Source organism: Prunus mume, linkage group LG1, assembly GCF_029339155.1.
Source record: "Prunus mume cultivar Tortuosa linkage group LG1, ASM2933915v1, whole genome shotgun sequence".
Classification (NCBI taxonomy): Eukaryota; Viridiplantae; Streptophyta; class Magnoliopsida; order Rosales; family Rosaceae; genus Prunus; species Prunus mume.
This window is the reverse complement of record NC_142698.1, coordinates 26177872-26199458: the sequence shown is the minus strand read 5'-3', so window position 1 is coordinate 26199458 and position 21587 is coordinate 26177872. Positions and strand designations below refer to the sequence as shown.

At 35.7% G+C, this 21587-nt stretch overlaps 4 protein-coding genes and 1 non-coding gene across 5 annotated transcripts; 2 read left to right on the top strand and 3 right to left on the bottom strand.

Annotated features, from left to right (window-relative positions):
• Nucleotides 1–399: 399 nt before the first annotated feature.
• Nucleotides 400–2662, bottom strand: LOC103322680 (11S globulin seed storage protein Ana o 2.0101-like). Its single transcript, XM_008224615.2, has 3 exons — nt 2349–2662; nt 1078–1795; nt 400–719 (listed from the first exon to the last, which is right to left on the bottom strand). Exons 1-3 carry the CDS (start codon nt 2542–2544, stop codon nt 566–568), a joined length of 1068 nt encoding a protein of 355 aa, XP_008222837.1. The 5' UTR covers nt 2545–2662; the 3' UTR covers nt 400–565.
• Nucleotides 2663–6191: 3529 nt separating this feature from the next.
• Nucleotides 6192–6263, bottom strand: TRNAH-GUG (transfer RNA histidin (anticodon GUG)). The gene has a single exon. It is a non-coding gene; the product is annotated as a tRNA-His (tRNA).
• Nucleotides 6264–7025: 762 nt separating this feature from the next.
• Nucleotides 7026–12889, bottom strand: LOC103322691 (UDP-N-acetylglucosamine (UAA) transporter family). Its single transcript, XM_008224623.2, has 10 exons — nt 12483–12889; nt 12178–12384; nt 12019–12084; nt 10860–10958; nt 9878–9969; nt 9249–9361; nt 8233–8321; nt 7925–8011; nt 7754–7822; nt 7026–7667 (listed from the first exon to the last, which is right to left on the bottom strand). Exons 1-10 carry the CDS (start codon nt 12591–12593, stop codon nt 7554–7556), a joined length of 1047 nt encoding a protein of 348 aa, XP_008222845.2. The 5' UTR covers nt 12594–12889; the 3' UTR covers nt 7026–7553.
• A 912-nt stretch (nt 12890–13801) lies between these two features.
• RIBA3 (monofunctional riboflavin biosynthesis protein RIBA 3) lies at nt 13802–16612 on the top strand. Its single transcript, XM_008224633.3, has 7 exons — nt 13802–14008; nt 14103–14436; nt 14750–14971; nt 15082–15407; nt 15515–15644; nt 15751–16047; nt 16209–16612. The coding sequence occupies exons 1-7, from the start codon at nt 13956–13958 to the stop codon at nt 16488–16490; spliced, it is 1644 nt and encodes a 547-aa protein (XP_008222855.2). The 5' UTR covers nt 13802–13955; the 3' UTR covers nt 16491–16612.
• A 355-nt stretch (nt 16613–16967) lies between these two features.
• On the top strand, nt 16968–19442 carry LOC103322763 (large ribosomal subunit protein uL23-like). Its single transcript, XM_008224693.2, has 4 exons — nt 16968–17053; nt 17149–17217; nt 18389–18752; nt 19165–19442. The coding sequence occupies exons 2-4, from the start codon at nt 17202–17204 to the stop codon at nt 19247–19249; spliced, it is 465 nt and encodes a 154-aa protein (XP_008222915.1). The 5' UTR covers nt 16968–17053; nt 17149–17201; the 3' UTR covers nt 19250–19442.
• Nucleotides 19443–21587: the final 2145 nt, after the last annotated feature.

Here is a 21587-nt window from a genome sequence, read left to right as displayed (position 1 = left end):
GTACGGGATGAAAGCAGATTAGTTCAACGTAGTGCAATAGTTAATTGCATATGGGATAAATTCAAATTCTATATTTCCAAAAAATAAAAAATAAAAAATAAAAAAAAAGGATGACCAGATTTAACAAGTTCAAATGATGTCCAAGTAGAATGATATGGCTAATCTCTAACTTTTTTACTTTTATTTTGAGTGCTTTTATTCATGATAAGTTTATCATTTTCCAAAAAGAGACCTAAAACAAGAAGAAGAAAAAGTAATCTTGTTGTATCCACCAAACTCTTTACATCCACCTAAATTCAATAAACCCTGTAATTATCTTATTTCATCTCTCATATTATTTAATCATTCGATATTGATATTGTATACTTTGGGGCAACATTCCGAGTGAGATCAATAATATTGAGGAAACCACAAAACTCATCGTATATAATAGAAGTCTAAAATTTAATTACATCCCCAAAGCAAATCCATACTAATTAAATTATTTGGATCAAGAAACTAGCAAACATAAACAAGAAAATTGCATCAGAAGTACTCTTCGACTGGAAAAGTTTCTATACTAAGCTTAATTGGGTGGGGGGAAGAAGATTGCATCAGAAGTCCTCTTCGATCGGAAAAGTTTCTCTGTAGCCGAATCCACATTGAAGGCAGCCTCAAGCACCTGAGGAGACAAAGCCTTCCAAACACCAATGCTTCCAGCCAAGTGGGTGAATATGGGACTGCAGCACAGAAAACAAATGAATCAGCAAATTGTTGAACACCAAGTTTTGAAAAACTTTGGTAAAAAAACACAAGGACCACATTTGCCCCAAAAGATCAGTTTTTGATACAGAAACAATTGAATATTAAGGAAACCTCACAAGAATGGAAAAATTAAAAATCAAGCAAGGTGCGGCTCAACACTAAAAAGGGTTTTAAGAAGGTTTTAGAGGAGCTAATAAATGTAGATGAAGAAAAAGTTAACAAACAGAGCGTAAATCAAGAACAATGAAATCAAAATCAGGGAAGAGAAAAGCACATTGCAGACATATAAGAAACACTAAGAATATCTGATAATGTAAAGAACAAAATACTTACTTGGGAGTAGTGATGATAGAAAACCATTCCAAGCCTTCGGGATCAGCTATCTTTGAAACAACAAAGAACCTTGGAACGATGAACAAATTACCAGCTTTGATGGTTGTTTCCAAGACCCTCTTACCATCGACTCCAACAACTTGGACACGGCCACTGCCCCTAACAATATAAGTCACCTGCAGGGCAGAGTCACAAGAAAATCCAGGGGAGCACATAGCACTTCCATCCAACCTAACAAGGTCAGCACCAAGCCCAACCTCACCAACCAAAGGAAGGTTTTTAGTGTTCAGCACAACAACTCTTCCACCATTCTTAATGTCAACGTCCAGAGGAGCCTCTTCACAGTTCAATGTCATGCCATCTCGGTGTTCCTTCTTTGGTTCAGGCAAGTTAGCTCCACTAACCTTAACTATGCCCTTGGCAGATTGCTTGCTAACAAGGGTCTTCACAACATCCTCCTCCAAATCCCATGCTCGACCCACAAACTCAGTTGAGAAGCCAGTGAAAATGCCATTGGAGCCATTCAAATAAAAGTCAGTAAACTCACCCCTCTTGTGGGCTTTTGAAGTATCACCCAAGAAAAGGACTACAAACTCAGTGTCCTCCTTGTTGTACCACCAAGTAACAACTCCAAATGGGAGGGCAATAGCATCACCCTTCTTAACTGGAAGAACCTTCTCCTCCTTCTCAGGGAGGACAATCCCAACTACACCAGTACCTAAAGGAACCCAAGAAAAGCAAAGTTAAACTAAAATCAAACAAAAACAGAATTCAAAACATAACAATTAGCCTATTAATTTGCTAATTTGGAATTTCACCTTATTGAAGTTTCCAGTTGAATTTAAACATATGAGAAAAAAAAAAGTAACAGAGCTGAGAGCCCAGATATAAAAAGCAATATCATTCAAAACACCTATATATTATAATGTACAAAAAGGCGTGAATAGTTTAAAAGAAAAGATGCAATCATAACATCTTCATCTATGAATTTCATAATTCCCAAAGCAAACAACCAAATCACTTTAACCCACATGATCTCCTCCATTAATTTCATGATCTACAAAAATTAAGCAAAACAAACAAGAAAACAGATAAGACCAATCAGATCATGAAAATCCATATATGTTATAATGCACCAAAAGCCAAAAGGGTAAATTTTTTAAATCCAAATCCATTCAATGAAATCAGAATTGAAAAACTGAACCAATCAACAAGAATTCTGCACTATAAAAATCGCAATAACAAAACAAAACAGAAAAAAAAGTCGATACCTTGGAGGACATAAGCGACCTGGGCAGAATCAGAGTACTTTGGGAGAGCAAACCCATTCTTCTCAAGAGCCAGCTTGGCAGCGCCAATGTTACCTTCACGGAGCATGGGAAGCTCAGATGGGGACCAAGCAAAGTAGGACCCACCATCTCCACCGTACACCTTCTTGGCCAACTTTGGTGACAGATCAATCTCCATTGATTCTAAACGATTTTTCTGTGAACCCAGAAACCCAAATCACAAAACCCAAAACCCAAAACGAGAGAAAAATGACTAAAAGTGTATGATCAAGCTGAAGGACGATGAGAAGTGCATGTGGTTGGGCGTGTACATTATATAGGAGTGGGGAGGGGAGAGTTAAACAGTCTCATTTGGAAAAGCATTAATTGAGATTAAATTTCGGATAAGATGTAATTAAATTGGTAATTTGATTCTACTTCTTATAGAAAATTAAATGTTCCCGAATGGGAGGGGATTGGTTCAAATTCAAATGTCTACCCAGTAACTTAGGATAATAACACTATAGTTTTATTACACAATATTTTATGCATAAAATTCTATGCTATCTATTTTGTAATGTTCTCTATATTCTATTTCTTTAATATTTTTTATCATATATATATTGCTCTAGTCATATATATATATATATATATATAGTCTTAATAACATTAATATGATATCTCATCGTTACTATATTTACACGTTCATATGAGTATTGATTAATGTTTGTCTTGTTACTATTTCTAATACATGTTACTAGACCAACTAAAGCCCATATTGTTAATACTATTATGTTAAAAAAGGACATTGTTAATACTCTGTCATAGTACATTGTTAAACAAAATGAGATCCATAACTGAAATAGTAACAATGGATAAATCAATCATCAAAGCTTAAAATACATTTCGAAAATCAACTAAAATATGAAGAGAAACACATAATTGAAGCAAAAGATCAAAAATCTCAAGTCTAAACCAAACGATGACGACGACAATAAAGATGATGATGATGATGATGACGACAATGACATGGTGAAAGAGGAGTAGAGCTTGAAGATGATGAGTAGAGCTAAGAGCATTTGATTGAGGTTCGTTCAAGATTCCAAACAATCCGGAAAAAAAAAATCAATATAAGCACGATGGGTTTAGAACAAGAAATGAAGATTAAATATTGAAAATTGTAGAAGATAGATGAAGAATATAGCTGGACCTGAGATTGAGCTTCAATGGAAGCTCCTCTTGCTCTAACATCGATAAAACACCAGCAAGAAAGGAGAAAATAAAATCTGATTTGGTTTTTTGGCAAATTTGATTTTTTTTGGCAGGTTTTTGGCAGATCTGATCTGGATTTGTCTCTCAAATCCATAGTACAAAGGCAATATAGGTATTTTACACACACAAATAAACTGAAAAATAGCTATTTAATTTTAAAAAAATTGACAGCTGCAATTTTTGGGTTTTTTTTGGGTGTGTTTATAGTTTTTAAATGGTATAGGGTTTCTTTATAAGACTATGTCTAAGATTGGGTATATAACTAAATTTGTATATTTTTAATTGATACCTCATCGTTACTATATTTACACGTTCATATGAGTTTTTATTATTATGTGAGTTTATATGATTCTTTTTTATGTAACAATTTATTATATAAATAGGATAGGAGCGATAACTTATTTGGAAAGAAGAGAGTTCACATATTTGATTATAGAGATTGTGTTATAATAACAATTGTACCTCAATTTAGATAGAGTCCTAATATTTCCAGCCATCTATCCTATTTTTTTATCCATCTTATCTTTCCACCCACAATGTAAATTTTAAAAAAAACACAATCTTATCTTTTTAATCTAAAGGATGAAAAGAGCAATTGTTTGCTCTAATTGGAGAGATTTGACGACCATAACAAAACTAATCGAACATATTTTCAACATGAGCATCTGATTACATTGGGATTTGTTTCGCGGGAGGAGAAGACTTTTGCCATGTTGATCATTGGGATTTGCTGGCCTTCTCCTACAAATGGGAGGAGTACATGAAAACTCTAGTTTTTGATGAAAAATTCCGTAGTTTTGGCTCAAAACTTTTGGGGTTAGGGTTTTAGGATGGAGATAAAATAGGAGGGAGAGGTTGAGGGGTGCTTTGGATTTGACGTTTGATCTTTGTGCTTAGGATTTTTTTAACTTTTTTTAATTTTAAGTTCGAGGCAATTGTTTTGTTTTTTAATCATTTTTCATAAGTCCTTAAAAGTCATTTTATGAAGGGATAAATTTGTCTTTAAAATTTTCAAGATAATGTGGGTGGGAAAATAAAACAGGTGGATGGAAATAGCAACACTTTTAGATAAGGTTGCATAATTAGGAATGGGTTTCATTATGGACTCCAATAAATAGGTTCACAACGAAAAGATAAATAAGGGAAAATGAAAATATAGATAAGAGAAAGAAAAGAATCGGTAAAATGTCATGCTTTATCTTATTTAATAATTTATGTTATTTTGTTAACATGGCCTAGCTTAGTAAAAAGGGACATTGACTTTCAGATTAGTGATCTTAAGTTCAAACCCTCATGACACAATAGTAGTGTGTTTGTGTGTGAGAAACTCTCTCTTTCAAGTTTAGACTATTATTTGTATTTTTAAAAAATTATACTTTTGTTTTTATAAAAATAAAAAACCATTAATGTTGTTTGTAAACAGTTTAAAATAAATTATATTTGGGAAAGAATAAAAGACTTTTTAAAAGCAAATAAAGAAATACCAAAAGGATAAAATAAAGTTGGGAATAGATTCAGTATGAGATGAGGTGAAGTGACCTGATTAATAAGGTAATGTACTAATCCAAAGACTAGGAGATGGATGAACATAGGGCTAATCTTCAAATTTATTTTTTATTTATTTTTTATTTTTAGTGGGATACCTTGTTTTTCTTCTATTTTACAAGGATCATATCATAATTATCTTTTTCCTTTTATGAGTTGTCATATTATTCGAATATCTTGATTTTTAGGTATGGATATTAACCGGCTAGTTTGTACGAATATTGTAATGGCCCTTTGTGGTTAGTGATTTTTTTTTACTAAATTATGAATGCAATACTAGAATTTCTTAAAAAATGTATAGATATTAACTGAACGCAGTTTGATAATATTTGTTGAATACCTTTTATCCAAACACATGAAATCTTATCCCCAATACTTTTTTATTCCTTTTTGGCAATTTACCATCCACTTTCATTTTAGTGCTAATGTCCCATTTCTGTTTGTCTGTTAAATTTTCCGTAAAACATGTCACAAGGTGTGCATATGTAACTGTTTAACTTTTTAATAGCCAAATAATTTAAAATATTAAAGTCAATTGTAAATACTTCATAAAATAATAATTTAAAATATTAGATAAGTAGATGGTTTAGATGTTGCGAAATACGAATAAATGCATAACATGTAAATGTAGAGGCTCGGGATCCCTACTTAAATAACCCCAAACTTAACAGTGTTAAGTTTTAATATACTGAAAAATCAAAACTAATTAAAGGAAAATCAAAACCCAGCAGCCATCCCAAAATACAATAGAATTCTGAGAAATACAATTAAATAATACATAAAAAGTATGAGTGCAAATTGAATTATCTCTAATGGCAATTGGTTATCTAATCATACAACAACCTGGTAAAATGTATTTGAGCAAGTATTGGAACTCTCGTCGTCAACCAAAGTGCCCAAACTGCCCTCGAGCTCCTCCAACTAGCAGTTTCACTGAAAATATTTTTTCGTAAATTCCTCAATATAATCCTTATCCCAAAGACAAATTGAATTACCTCTTAAAAAGCTGAAGAAAAATTAAAAACAGTGTGTGGCTGCTGGGATTCGAGCCCAGGTCTCCACGGCCACAACGTGGAATTCTTACCACTAAACTACAGCCACTTTGTTGCTGTTGTGTGCGTTCTTTCTTATTAAATATCTGAAATATTTCCGGCCCCAAAAACTTTGGTGGACTGAGTCCCCAACTTTCGTCCATACGTCCAAATCTTTAAAATCCGACCTATAACAAAACAAAAAACAAATTTATTTATTTATACATTTTGAACAATTTTTTTGGCCAAACGATAGTGATTTTGTTCAAAAGAAACTGGGTTTACATCAGCAATCTAACACTTCCACAAGAAATAAAATGCATAACTATTTTTTCTTTTTTCTTCGGGTGAAAATAACTACCATTTTTATTTTTATTTTTTTTTCAGTTTTTTTTTTCCGGGTGCAAATAGCTAGCATAATTAATTTCTTTTTTCAGAAGTTCACAATTCATTCTCCAAATCGAAAAATTGATAAGAACTCGAGCGCATAATATTTGAAGACCTGATTTTGGAGTGAAATTGAGCTATTAACAATAAAATTTAGGTCAGAATTCAGCCCCTAAAACACAGGATAGGATACTACTCTAGTTATTCAGACAAATTCAATAGTAATGTGAAATTAAAGTCTACATGGAATAGCAACCAAATTACTTATTTCAAAAACAAAAAAAAAACTAGAAAACCAAATATTCTTTGAATTGTAATTACAATCTACTTTAGGTTTCTTTAAATCGTAATAGATTCAATATTCTTCTATTTCACTGACAAACAATAAAACCATATACATTCCTATTTTCTTTCTAAACTTGCCTGGAGAGAATAAGACCAGATCTCATAAGAAGTTAAACAAGAATCAAAATCACTTAAATGTCAAAAATACATCATCCCTAACGAACTAGAAAACCAAATATTCTACGAGACCTGATTGGATTCGAAAATACAGGGTGAACAGAACGGAATTCAAATAGGAAAAGAAAATTCCTTCAAGGGGAAAAACTTTTTTTTTTTCATCTATTTCTACTCTTGAACGAAATGTTGCTTGCGCAGTTGCATTATACATTTTCGAGTAGTGTATTCCAAAAAGTATATAAGAGAAAAAAAACTTCCTTGCTCCTTTAGTTAGTCTATGATTGATCATCTCTATGAGTCGTAGGCCTCCAATGAGACTTCTTGCTTCTAGAATCCGTATGCATGTGTGTGGTGTGTGTGGTCTAAAGTCAATACTTAGATCAATTTCACCACATCAAAGGCTTGTTCGTAGGTTGCAGCTCTACACTTGCAAAACCAAAGCTGCACATTGATCAAAGTTAGAGGCAGTACCTAGTCCAACATATTATGGCAACTGGTAACCCAAACACTATCAAGGGTTCCACTTCACTGGAAGAGAAGCTCCATTCTGCATTTGTTGGGAAGGTGAAGGCTTTGGTGCACTTCTCAGGAAGCTTTTTGCATAGAGGGTACCAAAGACAACGACCTGATCATTGTAATAAAAGCAGAGTTATTGGGTTTCAGGAAATCAAAAATAGGGCAAAATATAATTAGGTTTGAGTTGAAGCTTACAGCTCCAATCCATTGTTCCCTGCTAAGGGGGTGTGAAAACCACAAGCATGATAGCATAATGCTGACCAACTTCATTGCCAAAGAGAGAAAAAACCATATATTAGAAGCATGGATACATGAGAACTGAGAACAAAAAAATTTCAAGGATTATTTTGCAGAGATATGATTCACCTGTCTTGTGGTCATTATAGTGGCAAATGTGAGAGCACCAAATGTGCGAATCGTGTAAGAAATGAAAAATTGGCTAGCTGTTGCTACCTGCAACACAAACCACTTGTAAATAACCAAGGAAAAGAAAAGAGAAACAAGTGACAGAGGAGAAGACGAGGCAAGAAAAATAAAATTGGACAGGATAGGAAAGAGAGAGACTTGAACAATGGACATAAGCACCGAAAAATTAAAAACAACTGCTAAAATGAATACAAAGTAATTAAATAAGAAAAAAACATATACCATAATAGGAAGAAAAGATCTCTTACAGTGGAAAGCATTGCAATGTCAAAGAAACAATCATTGTGGATAGAAACAAAGTGGATTGCTGGAAGCAACTGTCCTTGTAATATAAGACCTGAAAATTTAGCACAGTAAATAACCCACCACTTCAATGCAAAAGAAACAAATCAAATCCAAAAATAAATAAATAAATAAAGGAGGCTTGTACGTTAGATTATTTTAAACAACTCATAAAATATTCAAACACCAGATCAGTGATCAACCAGTGGCTTACAATGAAACCATTCATTTTGAGCAACAATGAGCGATTAATCAAGTTAGAAAATGGGTTTCTCCTCCTCATGAAGGGGTCAGGGTTTCAAAGCTTCAAGTCAGCAAACCCCCCTATGCTAATCAACTAGTACAAGATCTTCTAGACAACAGGTTAAACATGTTTAACAAATAATTCATATTTGCAGGCGAGATTTTCCATGCCATCAGTAAATTAATGTAAATGGCATCTTCCTTTATCCACATACACCAAACAGACTTAAAAGATTAATCAACTACATAACTAGTACAAGGTTCTAACATACTAGCATAAGCATATTAACTAGATGTATGAGCTAAAATTGTAGATTATCGATCGAAAAACAAATTTATGATTGCTTGGTACCTACAGCTTGATAGTGCAATTCACAACCTTCAAGTAGAACACAAACACAACAATGCTTGGATCACTTTGAAACTTGACTATGCATCCTGAGTCAGTCAAGATAATGATACGAAATCCACAACATAAATTCTGACAACATATGAACAAACAATCACAACCTTCAAGTAGAACACAAACACAACAATGCTTGGATCACTTTGAAATTTGACTATGCATCCTGAGTCAGTCAAGATAATGATACGAAATCCACAACATAAATTCTGACAACATATGAACAAATAAATCCCATTAAGCACAAAGAAGCACATACAACCCCACTATGAAATATCCCCCAGCGCAATTAACATAACTACTAATGGATCAACAAGATCAGAATAAGGATCTTACCTGTCAAGCTGATAACACAAGAACAGAATGCAGTGTAAAATATTTGATTGTGTATCTCCATATCATAGCCTTTAAATAGTTTATCTTGGAACGTGCTTGTAAAGCCATCAAACCTGTTTGAACAGAAATGAGAAACTAAATATATAAAATTTTGGTTCCAAATATCTTGTTGCATAAACATTTTTGTTATTGCTAAACAGTGGAAAAATGAAGCAAAAGGAAAATAGACAAGCGCAAAATCATCGATGCTGCCACAGTGCTACACTCATAATCAATTACAAGCGTGAAACTTTAAATTACTTGTTTTGGTATGTTTTACTTCTGTAAAGGAGCATTTAAAGCAATTTAGTATAATGGGGCGGCATTGGTATAAATTATTGTTATCCTAGCAATCTGATTTTGATAGTCTAAGTGTCCCACTTGCCTCAGAGATAGGTGTAAGCATCAAGAAAAAGTTCAATGGCACACCTTTATCAAAGTAAGTATAACAGGTATTAATTTCATATAAATTAATATATTTGAATTGTACTGAACTGTATTTAGTATGTTCATTTTAGCAGCTGGCAACAAACAAATTTAAAATTAAGCATAACTAATTAATCTAATAAACAGAGGGTTCAAATTAATACCCAAGATAACCAATCATTAGGGAAATGCCCCAAACAGTATTTTCTCTTCCTCTACCATATATATCAGATGGACCAATCTCAGAAGATCCTGCCTACAATCAAAAGCACAAACAATTATTTCTATTTATATCAAAGCACTACAAAACTAACCCAGATTTTTTGCATCACCAAACAAAAGGATCTCACACAACAGTCCCATGCATGAAAATAGATGGAATCTCCTCTAACTAATTAGACCATTTCAGAAAACCAGCAAATGAGTCATAAATATCCCGTTGCTAAATGATAGAAGTTTATTGCTTTTAGGTCATAGAACACCACATCTATTTGTCAAATGCCCTCACACATTGTGATCATACTAAGATATGCATGAAGGTAGCAAGTGTACAGAAGTTACCTAATTCTTTATGATAAGTAACCTGAACTGGAATGAATCTTTTCCTTTGAAATTGAGAGATAACAATTCTTACAGTTCTAAGGCAACTATGAAACTAAAGGAAAACACCTTGAACCCACTTGAAAACTAATAAGTACAAGAGCATAAAATATAGAATTTAATGAATTAGAGAATTCTCCATGAAGTAACAATACAATTCCATATATACAATAATATCAGCAAGCACACCCCATACAGTAGCCATTGTTCAAGACTCTTCAAAGCCAAAAGTCTACTTTTGGGTATTCCAATCTTGCATGAGATTACATATAGAAAGAAATTGAATGGAAGTTTATAAGTCTGCATGCAAAATTGCTGACATTTGTTGCAAGTTCCCAATATACCATCATCCGCATGTGCACCCCCTGATTCAGGAAGCTAAAGAAACTTGCACTGGGAATCGGAGACTACAGCATTTACAAGTATTGCAAAGTGGTAGCATGCTGACAATTATTTACCACTTTTCAAACTACAATCATTTGCATGCGCACGCCTCAGTGGAAAATTTTAGGGAAGTCGGCAGGTAATCAGAGACTAGGGCCATACCGGATATAAAATAAATATTGAACAGCCCACTGTCACTAGAAATGCCAACAAATAGTCCTGTCCCTTGTATTTCTTTTGCATAATGATAGTGCCCCAAACCTGCATAAAAAAATAACAGCATGAAATGGCAAACCAAAGAAAATAAGATCATTTTTTCTTTGTGAAAAAAGATAATGAAGTCACTAAGAATATTTTTTTTTAGTATACTTCTCAGGTCTCACTTCAAGCTCAACTTTCGCATGCTCAAACATTTGGAAACCACTAATCATTCAAAGCCGGTTTATCAGCTTTTGTCCTTACATTTACAGTGGTTAGTGCCTATTTTGTTCACCCTATACAGGCTATACTAATTTTTGACCTTTCCATCAACCCTTGGGCTTCAACAGCTAACTTCATAGCTTGTAAACTTCAATCTGTCCTAAAGCTGAGGGAGTGCTAGTGTGAGTATAAGTATCAATGTATCTTCCCATTGTTTAAGCTTTTACATTAGGTGTTCATTTTGTAATAGTTTAACAGGGAATACCAAATTTTCAGATATGTAGACATTCACTAATATAGTGGATATAAAGGGCCAACCTTTTTCTTTTCGACAAGTATTGGGCATATTCAAAATCATCACCATGATTGATGACTTCTTACAGGCACCTAGAATGCTATTAATGTAAAAGTTAACATATAAACTAAACTTTCACAGCTCCACCTGCCACACCTTCCTCCTCATACTACGCAAAGGTGGAATCATAAATCATCCGAGATCGTAAGATGTATGACACTCTGAGCAATACAAAACAGTTTGGTTTCTTGTTCATTTCGCTAAACTAGCTGGTTAATTCAGAAGGTATGGTTATTCAGAAAGCAACTCATGAAGTGCTAGCAAAGTGATTATCCATTTTTCTTTTATCTGTCTTCTAGTTAGCACATGTGTTGTTCTTTCTCATCAAGTACACTAAATAAGCTGAATGCTTTCAGGATTTATTTATGGTTCAAAACTTCAAATCAGAACAAAATGTCACTCAACTTGATAAACACTTCACACCTTATTTATGTTAGAGCCTCAAGTACTCAAAAACAAAATAATATAAAAATTAAGCAAACAGATATAACTATTCATAAATAGTACAATCAAGTACCAAAACTAAAGACAATGTCTTCTTCTCACCATCACAGGTATCATCTTGGCACATTTTGCAAGTGTTTGAACAGGAAAGCTGACGTATTTGAGAGCCTGCAACAAGAATTTGCAATCACCAAAATGCACCAAATCATCAAAACCAAAACAAACAATACATGTTTTACCAAATTAAAGCCCACAGCTCACCTCATACTGACATGTAGTGGTTAATATGTTAGAAACCGATACAAGGGAGTACTTGTAGACCGGAGCAACGGGATCCAAAGCCTTCTTGCTCGCCAACAAGGCTGCGGCGGAGATCGCCGACGTCGCAATGCGATTGCAGAAGACGAGAAATAACGAGTACCTGAAAAACGCCTTGTCGTCCCCGTACGGGACTCTCATGATCTTTTCCTGCACGAAAACGGAGCAAGATTTAAGCTTTTTGCCATGAAAATGATGACAATGGAGGTCGATTCGAAGGGCTGGAGGAATGCGAGAGAAATTCGGACCTGGAGAACGCCGTAGGTGACGAGCGTGGTCATGATTCCGGCCACGGCGAAAACCCCCTTCCATAGCTTGCTCGGCTGCGTAACAATCGATAACGGCGCCGTTTCGGCCATGGCCCGATAACGAAGAGCGTAGCTGACTGGCTATCGCTTGGAAAGTCGCGTCAATGCGGTGCCGTTTGGTCGCCGGAGAAATGATGTGGGGCCCGAGGGTTGGGGATCAAATAGAGAAAGAGAGAGAGGGAGAGAGAGCTTGGGGATACGTGGCGGGAGAAGGTTTAAAAAGCTTCTTTCTTCTTTAGTTTGTATTTAATTTAATTTTTTCAGCGAAACCAGTCGCGCAGTGAGCAGCGTTTCGCAATCGCCGGCGGCTATTTCTCTGTGTTTTGTTGTGGGAAGGCTGTTGAAGCATTTTCGCTTTCTCTGGGTTTTAAAAGTGTAGACATGTCAGCAGGTCCCGAAGACCGGTGCTTTGTCCGACTTGGACTTTTTTGGTTGAATAAAAGGTTGTTCTTGTACACTACAAGATCAACCGTTTATTTGGTCAACCCTCGTCTGCTGTTGATGATGTTACAGAATAACGGTTGATGTTTTTTCAATTCCTTGAAAATCGATCCAGAATAGAGAAATGTTATTAGATGAAAAAAAATAGTTGATATGTTAATTCTTAGGAAATTATATATTAAATAAGGCTTAATATCATAAAAAGACCCTAAGATTTACGAAACTATCATATTACATTTGTAATGTTTTTTTTTTTTGTCATTCGTAGTTCTCGAGTTAGTATGTGTGATCGAAATGTTCGCTAGTTAGGTTATTCAAAACTCAGTTATATATATATATATATATATATATATATATACTCTCGAATAGCAGGTCACGCTGGTTTCCATCTCTCGGCCTCCATCTGGATCAAGTTTATCACAATTTTTACGTGCATATTAATTTATTAAATTCAATCATCTTTGTTGGCAAAATCTAGCCCAGTTAAAAAGGGTCATGACTTACACACTACCATGCCTAATGAAAAATGATCATAACTTGCCCAACAATCATCTCAGTCTATTGTTTTTATGAAATGGCTGAACTATTCATTAAGTGTGAGTAATTAAAGGTACAAATTATGGTTAATATTTTTGTGAATTTTATTGAGTAATCTTTGTCTATTGCATTTATTCTAATCTTCATCCTTTGGCTCCAAAACTACAATTTGTTTGAGGATAATTAAGCTGACAGCAGCATCCAATTCTTTTTATGTCGCCATCACACCAACCAAATTTATACGGAAAATAATGTGGCTCGCAATTCCGTACATTTATTCAAGTTTTGGATAAAAGCTTGAGAGCAAAACTTGCAAGCACATCCGAAACTAGTGGTGGGATTTTTCTTCCCTTCATGCAGCACACAATATGCAAGTTCTAATTCCAAGAGAAAACAACTAGAGAAGAAGTTGAAGTCTCTCAAATCCCTCTGTTCATGGATGCTTTAATTCCTCACCCCCTCTCCCCCTATATCCTCACTAGCTCAAGGTTCTTTCTCATTGTTTTTTTTTTATTTTAAAAAATTAATCAAAAACTGTCGTTCATGAAATTTGAACTCATAACTCGGGTGATTCTGTCACAGTGTGCATCGGTCTCTTGTGGTTCGTCAATGCCTGTACAGGCAAAGGTGGTTGAATCCAACAACTTGGGCTATTGGGGTGTCTGGAAGTAGTAGCCTTGGAGCAGCTGGGGACCTTTTTGGTGATGCTAATAATCTAAAGGGAATTGATCAAAATGGTTCTTTGTTGGGTGGCTTGGATGAGGCTGCTTCAGCAGTGCCATTTGGGACGTTGGATGCTGAGATCACACCAGAGACAATTGATTTCTTTGTTAGTGATGCTGAGGGCGACCCCGATTGCCCATCTGAGGGCTACTCATCCATAGAGCAGGCTCTTAACACATTACGCCAAGGAAAGGTTAGAAGTGTTATTGCTTTTGGGAATTACAAATACAATTAATCCTTTTTTTTTTTGGTAGAACAATTGAATATTATGTGTGCATAGATAAGCATGTGCTGAGGTTTTGTAGCTCAATTCAAGCTATGAGTCAATGATATTAGATCCAAATTGTAGAATCCAGATTTTTAAGTTAAAATTCCATTTTTTGGGTTCCATGGGATTTAAAATAGTTAGTCATGAACAATATCGATGCTTGTTTGAATATATGATTTGCTACACAGTGAATTTCATGTTAACCGCCACTAATTTGTTTGTTTTTTTTAATGTTTAGTTTGTGATTGTTGTAGATGATGAAAATGGGGAAGTGGAAGGAAACCTAGTCATGGCAGCATCATTCACAAGTCCGAAAGACGTAGCATTCCTGATCAAGCAAGGGTCTGGGATTGTCTCTGTAGGCATGAAAGAGGAGGATCTTGAAAGATTGAAGCTTCCTCTGATGTCACCAGAGACTGAGGAAGAAGACTCATCTGCCCCCACATTCACAATCACAGTGGTAATCCTTTGCAAACGCCTCAGAATTCTCCATCATTTTTAAAACATAGGCTGCAATTTAACAAGGAGCGAACCTTTACTTATTATTTTTTTTCTTGTTTGTGTTTGAAGGATGCAAAAGTTGGAACATCTACTGGGGTGTCAGCTGTAGACAGGGCAAAGACTGTGGTAGCTCTCGCATCTCATGATTCTAAGCCACAAGACTTTAGGCGGCCTGGCCATGTGTTTCCTCTCAAGTACCGAAATGGCGGCATTCTAAGGAGAGCCGGCCACACTGAGGCTTCGGTTGATCTGGTTGTTCTGGCAGGCTTGAGGCCAGTGTCTGTTCTCTCAGCTGTAGTTGATGCAGAAGATGGCTCTATGGCCTCTTTGCCCAATTTAAGAAAACTCTCATTGGACCACTCCATTCCAATTGTCTCCATAACTGATTTGATCAGGTAAACAATCTACTCAACCACATATAAAAATTTCTTAGAAAGTTTTGCCTTGAATGATTTAGAACTATGGTTGTTGATTTTGCTCATATAGTATGTTATGCTAATAGGTACAGGAGAAAGAGGGAAAAATTGGTTGAAAGAAAAGCAGTTTCTCGTTTACCTACAAAGTGGGGATTGTTTCAGGCTTATTGCTACAACTCAAAGCTAGATGGAACAGAACATGTTGCTGTTGTGAAGGTATGCATGAACCTTTCTCGTACAAAAACAAGAAGGATCATTTGGTGATTTGGAAAGGTTAATATATGTGCCAAACTTGTGCTAAATTCCTATCGAACATCGACAGGGAAGCATTGGGAACGGAGAAGATGTGCTGGTAAGAGTTCATTCAGAGTGTTTGACAGGGGACATATTCGGATCAGCCCGGTGTGATTGCGGCAACCAGTTGGACTTGGCAATGCAGCTAATTGAGCAAGCCGGTCGGGGAGTTGTTGTTTACCTTAGAGGTCATGAAGGAAGAGGCATTGGCCTTGGTCACAAACTTCAAGCCTATAATCTGCAGGACCAAGGCCATGACACAGTCCAGGCCAATATAGAACTTGGACTATCTGTTGATTCTCGCGAATACGGGATTGGTGCTCAGGTCAGTTTCACAAACCATGGTCTTAATAATAACAAATGCTTGTATTGTCAGACTATGAATATGAACTACACACTTGAACATAAACCTACGTGATCGAAACGTAACGAGATAATATTTCAATTATGTATATAATAACAATTTTTGCGAATGATTGTAAGCAGATTCTGAGAGACATTGGGGTTCGAACGATGAGACTAATGACGAACAACCCTGCAAAGTTCACTGGACTAAAGGGATACGGGTTGGCTGTGGTTGGGAGGGTTCCAGTGTTGACACCAATTACAGAGGAAAACAAGACCTACTTGGAAACAAAACGAACCAAGATGGGTCATGTTTATGGTTCTGATATTCAAGGGCTTTCATCCGGATTCATCAACCCGAATGTAAATAACAACAAGGCCTACCAGAGTCAGACAGTGAAAGTTGAAATCATACATAGCTAATAGCTTAGCTACACGCATATAGATATAGAAATTCATAAGGCTTCTTCTTTATGTACCAAAGAGAGTTCATTGATTTTGTTATTGATTTCTTACTTGTTAATACTCATTTCATTCCATTTAAATCCATTTTTAAGTGCTCAAATGAGAAAGCGGTTAAAACATCTCCAAATTGTAATTTGAAGAGCCAAATATACTACATCAAAATTTGTATTATTTTTCAATACAAATGATAGTTTAAATTACTCTAAATTTATTGACACGAGGATTCGAACTCGGGTGCAAGACATTGCCATAATCAAGGTTCCTTACTCTCAAAAAATGCTAAAGAAAAGTTACTCGTCAGCAAATAGAAGAACAAAAGAAATAGAGATGACAAGAATTCTAATATTGGACTTGGGCCTTGTGTTAAAGACTGGCCCATATTAACGTGTATACGATTAGAAAGCCCATGCGGGTGAATGAAATAACAGCCATGGACATTTGTGTAATTTCCACGACTCTATATAATCCCTGCTTTCTTCTCCATCCTAAACCCTACTGGTTCCTCAGCTTCACGCCGGCAGGTCTGTTGCTCTCTCTCTCTCTCACACTTACATGTACGTTTTTGAACTGTGAGAAAATGTTGATATTTACATGCTATATTTGTGTGTTCTTTTAGGGTTTCCTAGTGGTTACAAGGGCTTATAAGCAGACCTTCTTCGTCGGCAACCAATGGCTCCAGCTAAAGGTACTGTTCCTTTATTTTCTTTTTGCCTCGTGCTATCAATTTCCTATTTTTTTCGTTGCTGTTATGTTATTATCAATTTCGGTTTCCATAAGTCACTGTTTGGTTGCTGAGAAAATGAAGGAAAAGTAGTTATTGCTGCAAATGCTCGCTATATATATATTTAAATGATCACGATTTCTTAGTATTACAGAGTGACAAACAAACTTATATGAGCCAAATAATCGTGTAAGGTGGATTTTATGAGTTCTTGCTTGTAGGGAGATTACTACCGTATGTTGCATTTTCTTAGAAACCAAATGTATTAGAATTTTTCGGTGTTTGTTTAAAACCCTAATTTCTTTTTCAACCGTTTTATCATTGTATGAGTGTTCCTTATTCTCGGAGTAAATTTATGTTGCTATTGGTTCCATTTGTTCTTTAATCAATAGTTGCTATGAAACTTGAGCAAATTGATTAACAAAACAAAAGTAAGCTTTGCAATCATGTTTGGTTCAGTGTTAACTGAACATCAATGTATTGATGATTTAACGTTTATGAGTGGCGGTCTTATTTTGAGTTAGAAATGATACCCTTCTTACTTGTATGCATGAATCTCCCCGAGAATTCATATGAGTTTGCTTCCAGTACTTCATAGCTAAGCCAATTGAATGGCAGGATTGCTATCTGGTCTTTTAGGTTTAGCGTTAAGGCAGTAGGTCTAGGAGTATCAAGGGAATTGGAAGAAACAAATTTGTCAAAGCTTTTTCATTTCCCTTTTTCAAATATAACTACTTATCAAGTTAATTTTAACATCTTTAGAGTGTAGCATCTATTTATGGTCCATGTTTGAGTATTTGGAACAAATCTTTTTTGTTTTTTGTTTTTTTTGTTTTTTCCTTTTTCTGTGTAACTAGTTATATTTCAATGTATGTCGACAGTAGCTTGTTTAGATGGCTCTTCCCAAGAGATATTGATCCATTGTTAAAAGGGTCTGGCATGGATAGGTATGTTTAATCAGTAACAATAGGTGATGCACATTCAATTGTTTCCAGTCTTCATCGCCATGCTTATTGCCTCCTCTGTGTTCTTTCTCATAAACATTTGGAGTTTCCCCTCTTCAATGAGTTGCCTCACAAAGCAATTTGTTTTTGTGTTTAAATGTTTCTGGCTGACCACTGCATATCTTTTGCAGCTGATGTTTCAAAAAAGGCTGATGCAAAGTCACAAGCCGTGAAAGCTGCAAAGGCTTTGAAATCGGGTCCCATCCTTAAGAAGAAGGCCAAGAAGATCCGAACTTCAGTTACATTTCATCGGCCCAGGACATTGAAAAAGGAGAGGAACCCTAAGTATCCTCGTATCAGTGCTCCACCAAGGAACAAGCTCGATCATTATCAAATTTTAAAGTATCCTCTTACTACTGAATCTGCAATGAAGAAGATTGAAGACAACAACACTTTGGTGTTTATTGTTGACATACGTGCTGACAAGAAGAAAATTAAGGATGCAGTCAAGAAGATGTATGACATTCAGTCCAAGAAAGTGAATACCTTGATCAGGTCAGTAACATTAGAATATAATGCCTTAAGAAATTTGCAATGAATCAAATTTTCTATTATTTCAAAAATTTTGACCTGGAATTTGCACATTAGTACCATTTAATATTAAGAAGTAGGAACCAATAGAAGGTTTACATCTGAAATTGTTATGAGTCTGGGAAAGCATAATGTGTTTATGTAATACTTGTGTGTTTGTGTGTATACTCTGTTACTTTCAGCCAAGATGTAGGTTTGATGACTAGTTTGCAAGTTTTAATATTTGATGCATGAGCTATCCTGTATCCAAGCTGTTTATATTTTCTTTTTTCAGACATGGTGGATCACTTAGACTACTTTCTTGTAAAGCGTACTTGTTTATGTGCTCCGTGACTCCATCCCATGATGATCTGATAATCTGAATTTTTTTATCCAGGCCTGATGGTACCAAAAAGGCTTATGTTAGGCTGACCCCGGATTACGATGCTTTGGATGTGGCAAACAAAATTGGTATCATCTAAGGGTAGTGACAGAGCTACTTAGTAACAGAGCATTGTGACTCTTTGAGCTCACTCAGATCTAGTTTTGAAGTTGTAACAGTTTTTGCTACTGATTTAAAACAACGTCTTTGTCTTTTGTGGTTATACCTGCAGTTCTGACTTTGTAGACTTGAAATTTTAATCTATTTTGAAACATCATTTGAATGCTCTTTCATTTTCGTATTCAATCACATTATGCATATTAAGCCATGGTTAATGCCAAGCGTACACGGAAAGTTTGAATGAACTTTGTGCCCGTTTCTATCCTTTTGAGCCGCCCATCGTGAAGTGGATCTCAATGTTTTCATTTGTTTTGGTTCCATCCGAGTCTTTTGTTCTACTGAGAATGAAGTATTTTGGTTTGCTTTTTACTGACTCGGGAAAACAAAAGAGTTGCATGAGACTCGTAGCATGCCTGTGCTTGTGTGGAAAAAGGTACCTTTGTGTGTGTAAGGAGACTAACAACGTCCAATTTTTCTCACATCCGACCAAAAATGTGTTGTGAATCCAGCTTACTTTTATGGTGTGTTTACTAATCAAAAATTGGAATTCTCATTATGAATTGAATTTCACTTATAGAGGATTCCTGGAGAACTAACCAATTATGAATTCATCTTTTTTATCCATTATATCCTCACACAATTTTTGAAAATTCCAAATTTGCTATCTACTTTAACCCAACAACGAGGACATTTTAGTCATTAGTACCACTCCTAACCCAATTTTATATGGTTTAGTAAACAACTTCAATAGGAATCCGTAATCTAACTCTCCTTAATTCATATGATTTAGTAAACAACTTCAATAGGAATATAGAATCTAATTCTTCTCAATCGAACTCCTCAGTTTAATTCATCATCAATTCAACTCCTCATAATCTAATTACAAATTAATAAGCATGCCATTAATAGATTTGTTCAAAGTACGAGGATGACATGGTAGGCTACTGGGGTGTTTGGTTGTCAGAATGTAGTGCGTCTGGGTCGGTTGTTGAGCATGTCGGGTCGGGTCTGGATGTAGGGTTTAGAGGTACTCATTAGGTCGTTGATCCCAAGAACAAGCCAAATCCTCAGACTTAAATTTCTCTTGCAGGGAAACGTGGGAGTGAGTCAAGGTGCAAGTGTTTGTGGCGTCAAATCGGGGTCCATGTACAAGATACAACAAGAAAGCACTTCAAAATTAGCTATAATAAGGTGAATTCTTGAATGGGTGGATTATAATCTCTACATTAAAAGTCTGATAACATAACATTGTTCCAATTCCGAAAAATTAAGACGATACATGGCAAGCGGGTGCTTCGGGTTGCATTCTGCACCTTCCACTGTCTCTAATGCTTTGGATTTATACAAAATAAAAAATCAATGGGCATATCTTGCTTCCCTTCCAAGTGGTGAGTTCTCCAGGATGGTGAAGCGCAGCATTTGGTATTGAGATGCCCTTTCTTGAATTTCTTCTTGGCTCAATGTCTGCAGCATTTGGTAATGTGATGCTCTTTCTTGAATTTCTTCTTGGCTCAATGTCTCTGATGCAGTGTCCATAGGAACAAGACAATCATGCATAAAATCGTAGACTTGTGATCTGCACAAGGGACAGTTTGAGTGAGACACAAACCAAGTGTTTATGCAAGAAATGTGGAACTCATGAGAGCATTTGGGCAGTTTTTTCAGCCATTCGCCTTCTTCGAATTCGCCCAAGCAGATTGCGCAGTCTGCATTGCTTTGGCTGTGTTCTGCAGCTTCTGCTTCATCTTTCTTCTTGAACTGAGTTACAGGAGAGACCGCGTAACAGAGAAGACTAGCCCCTGGCTCTGAAACTGTAGAGATGGATCATCCGGGTTGATTTCGTTCAGAATGCGTCGTCGATTCAGGTTTCTTGAGAAGCTTGTGCTGCAGAGCCGTTTGAGCAAATTGTAGTAACTGAATATGAGGGTGAAAGTGCAAACAAGAGCAACAAAAGATATAACCCAGGGTCTCCAAGGTGGATCCTGAGATGGGGGTGAGCTTGAATCCATGCTAATTATCAGTTCTGTAAAAAGATATAAATTATCTAAAAGTTTCCAAAAAGGCTTTGTATAAGACTGCATTGCTGAGTATATAGGGCTCATTAGCAAACAAATGTGTTTATTGTTTAAGGAAACCTATAAGATTGGAATTAGTATAAAGATGTCAAAGAACGATTAAATCAAAGAAACAACATATGTGGACACATGCAAGGCTGATGCCTGGTGAGGATATCAAGAGTACCCAATTGCATGAACTACTATACAATTTCTGAGGTAGATGATATCAAAGTTTGGATACAATTTTTTTCAGATGACCAG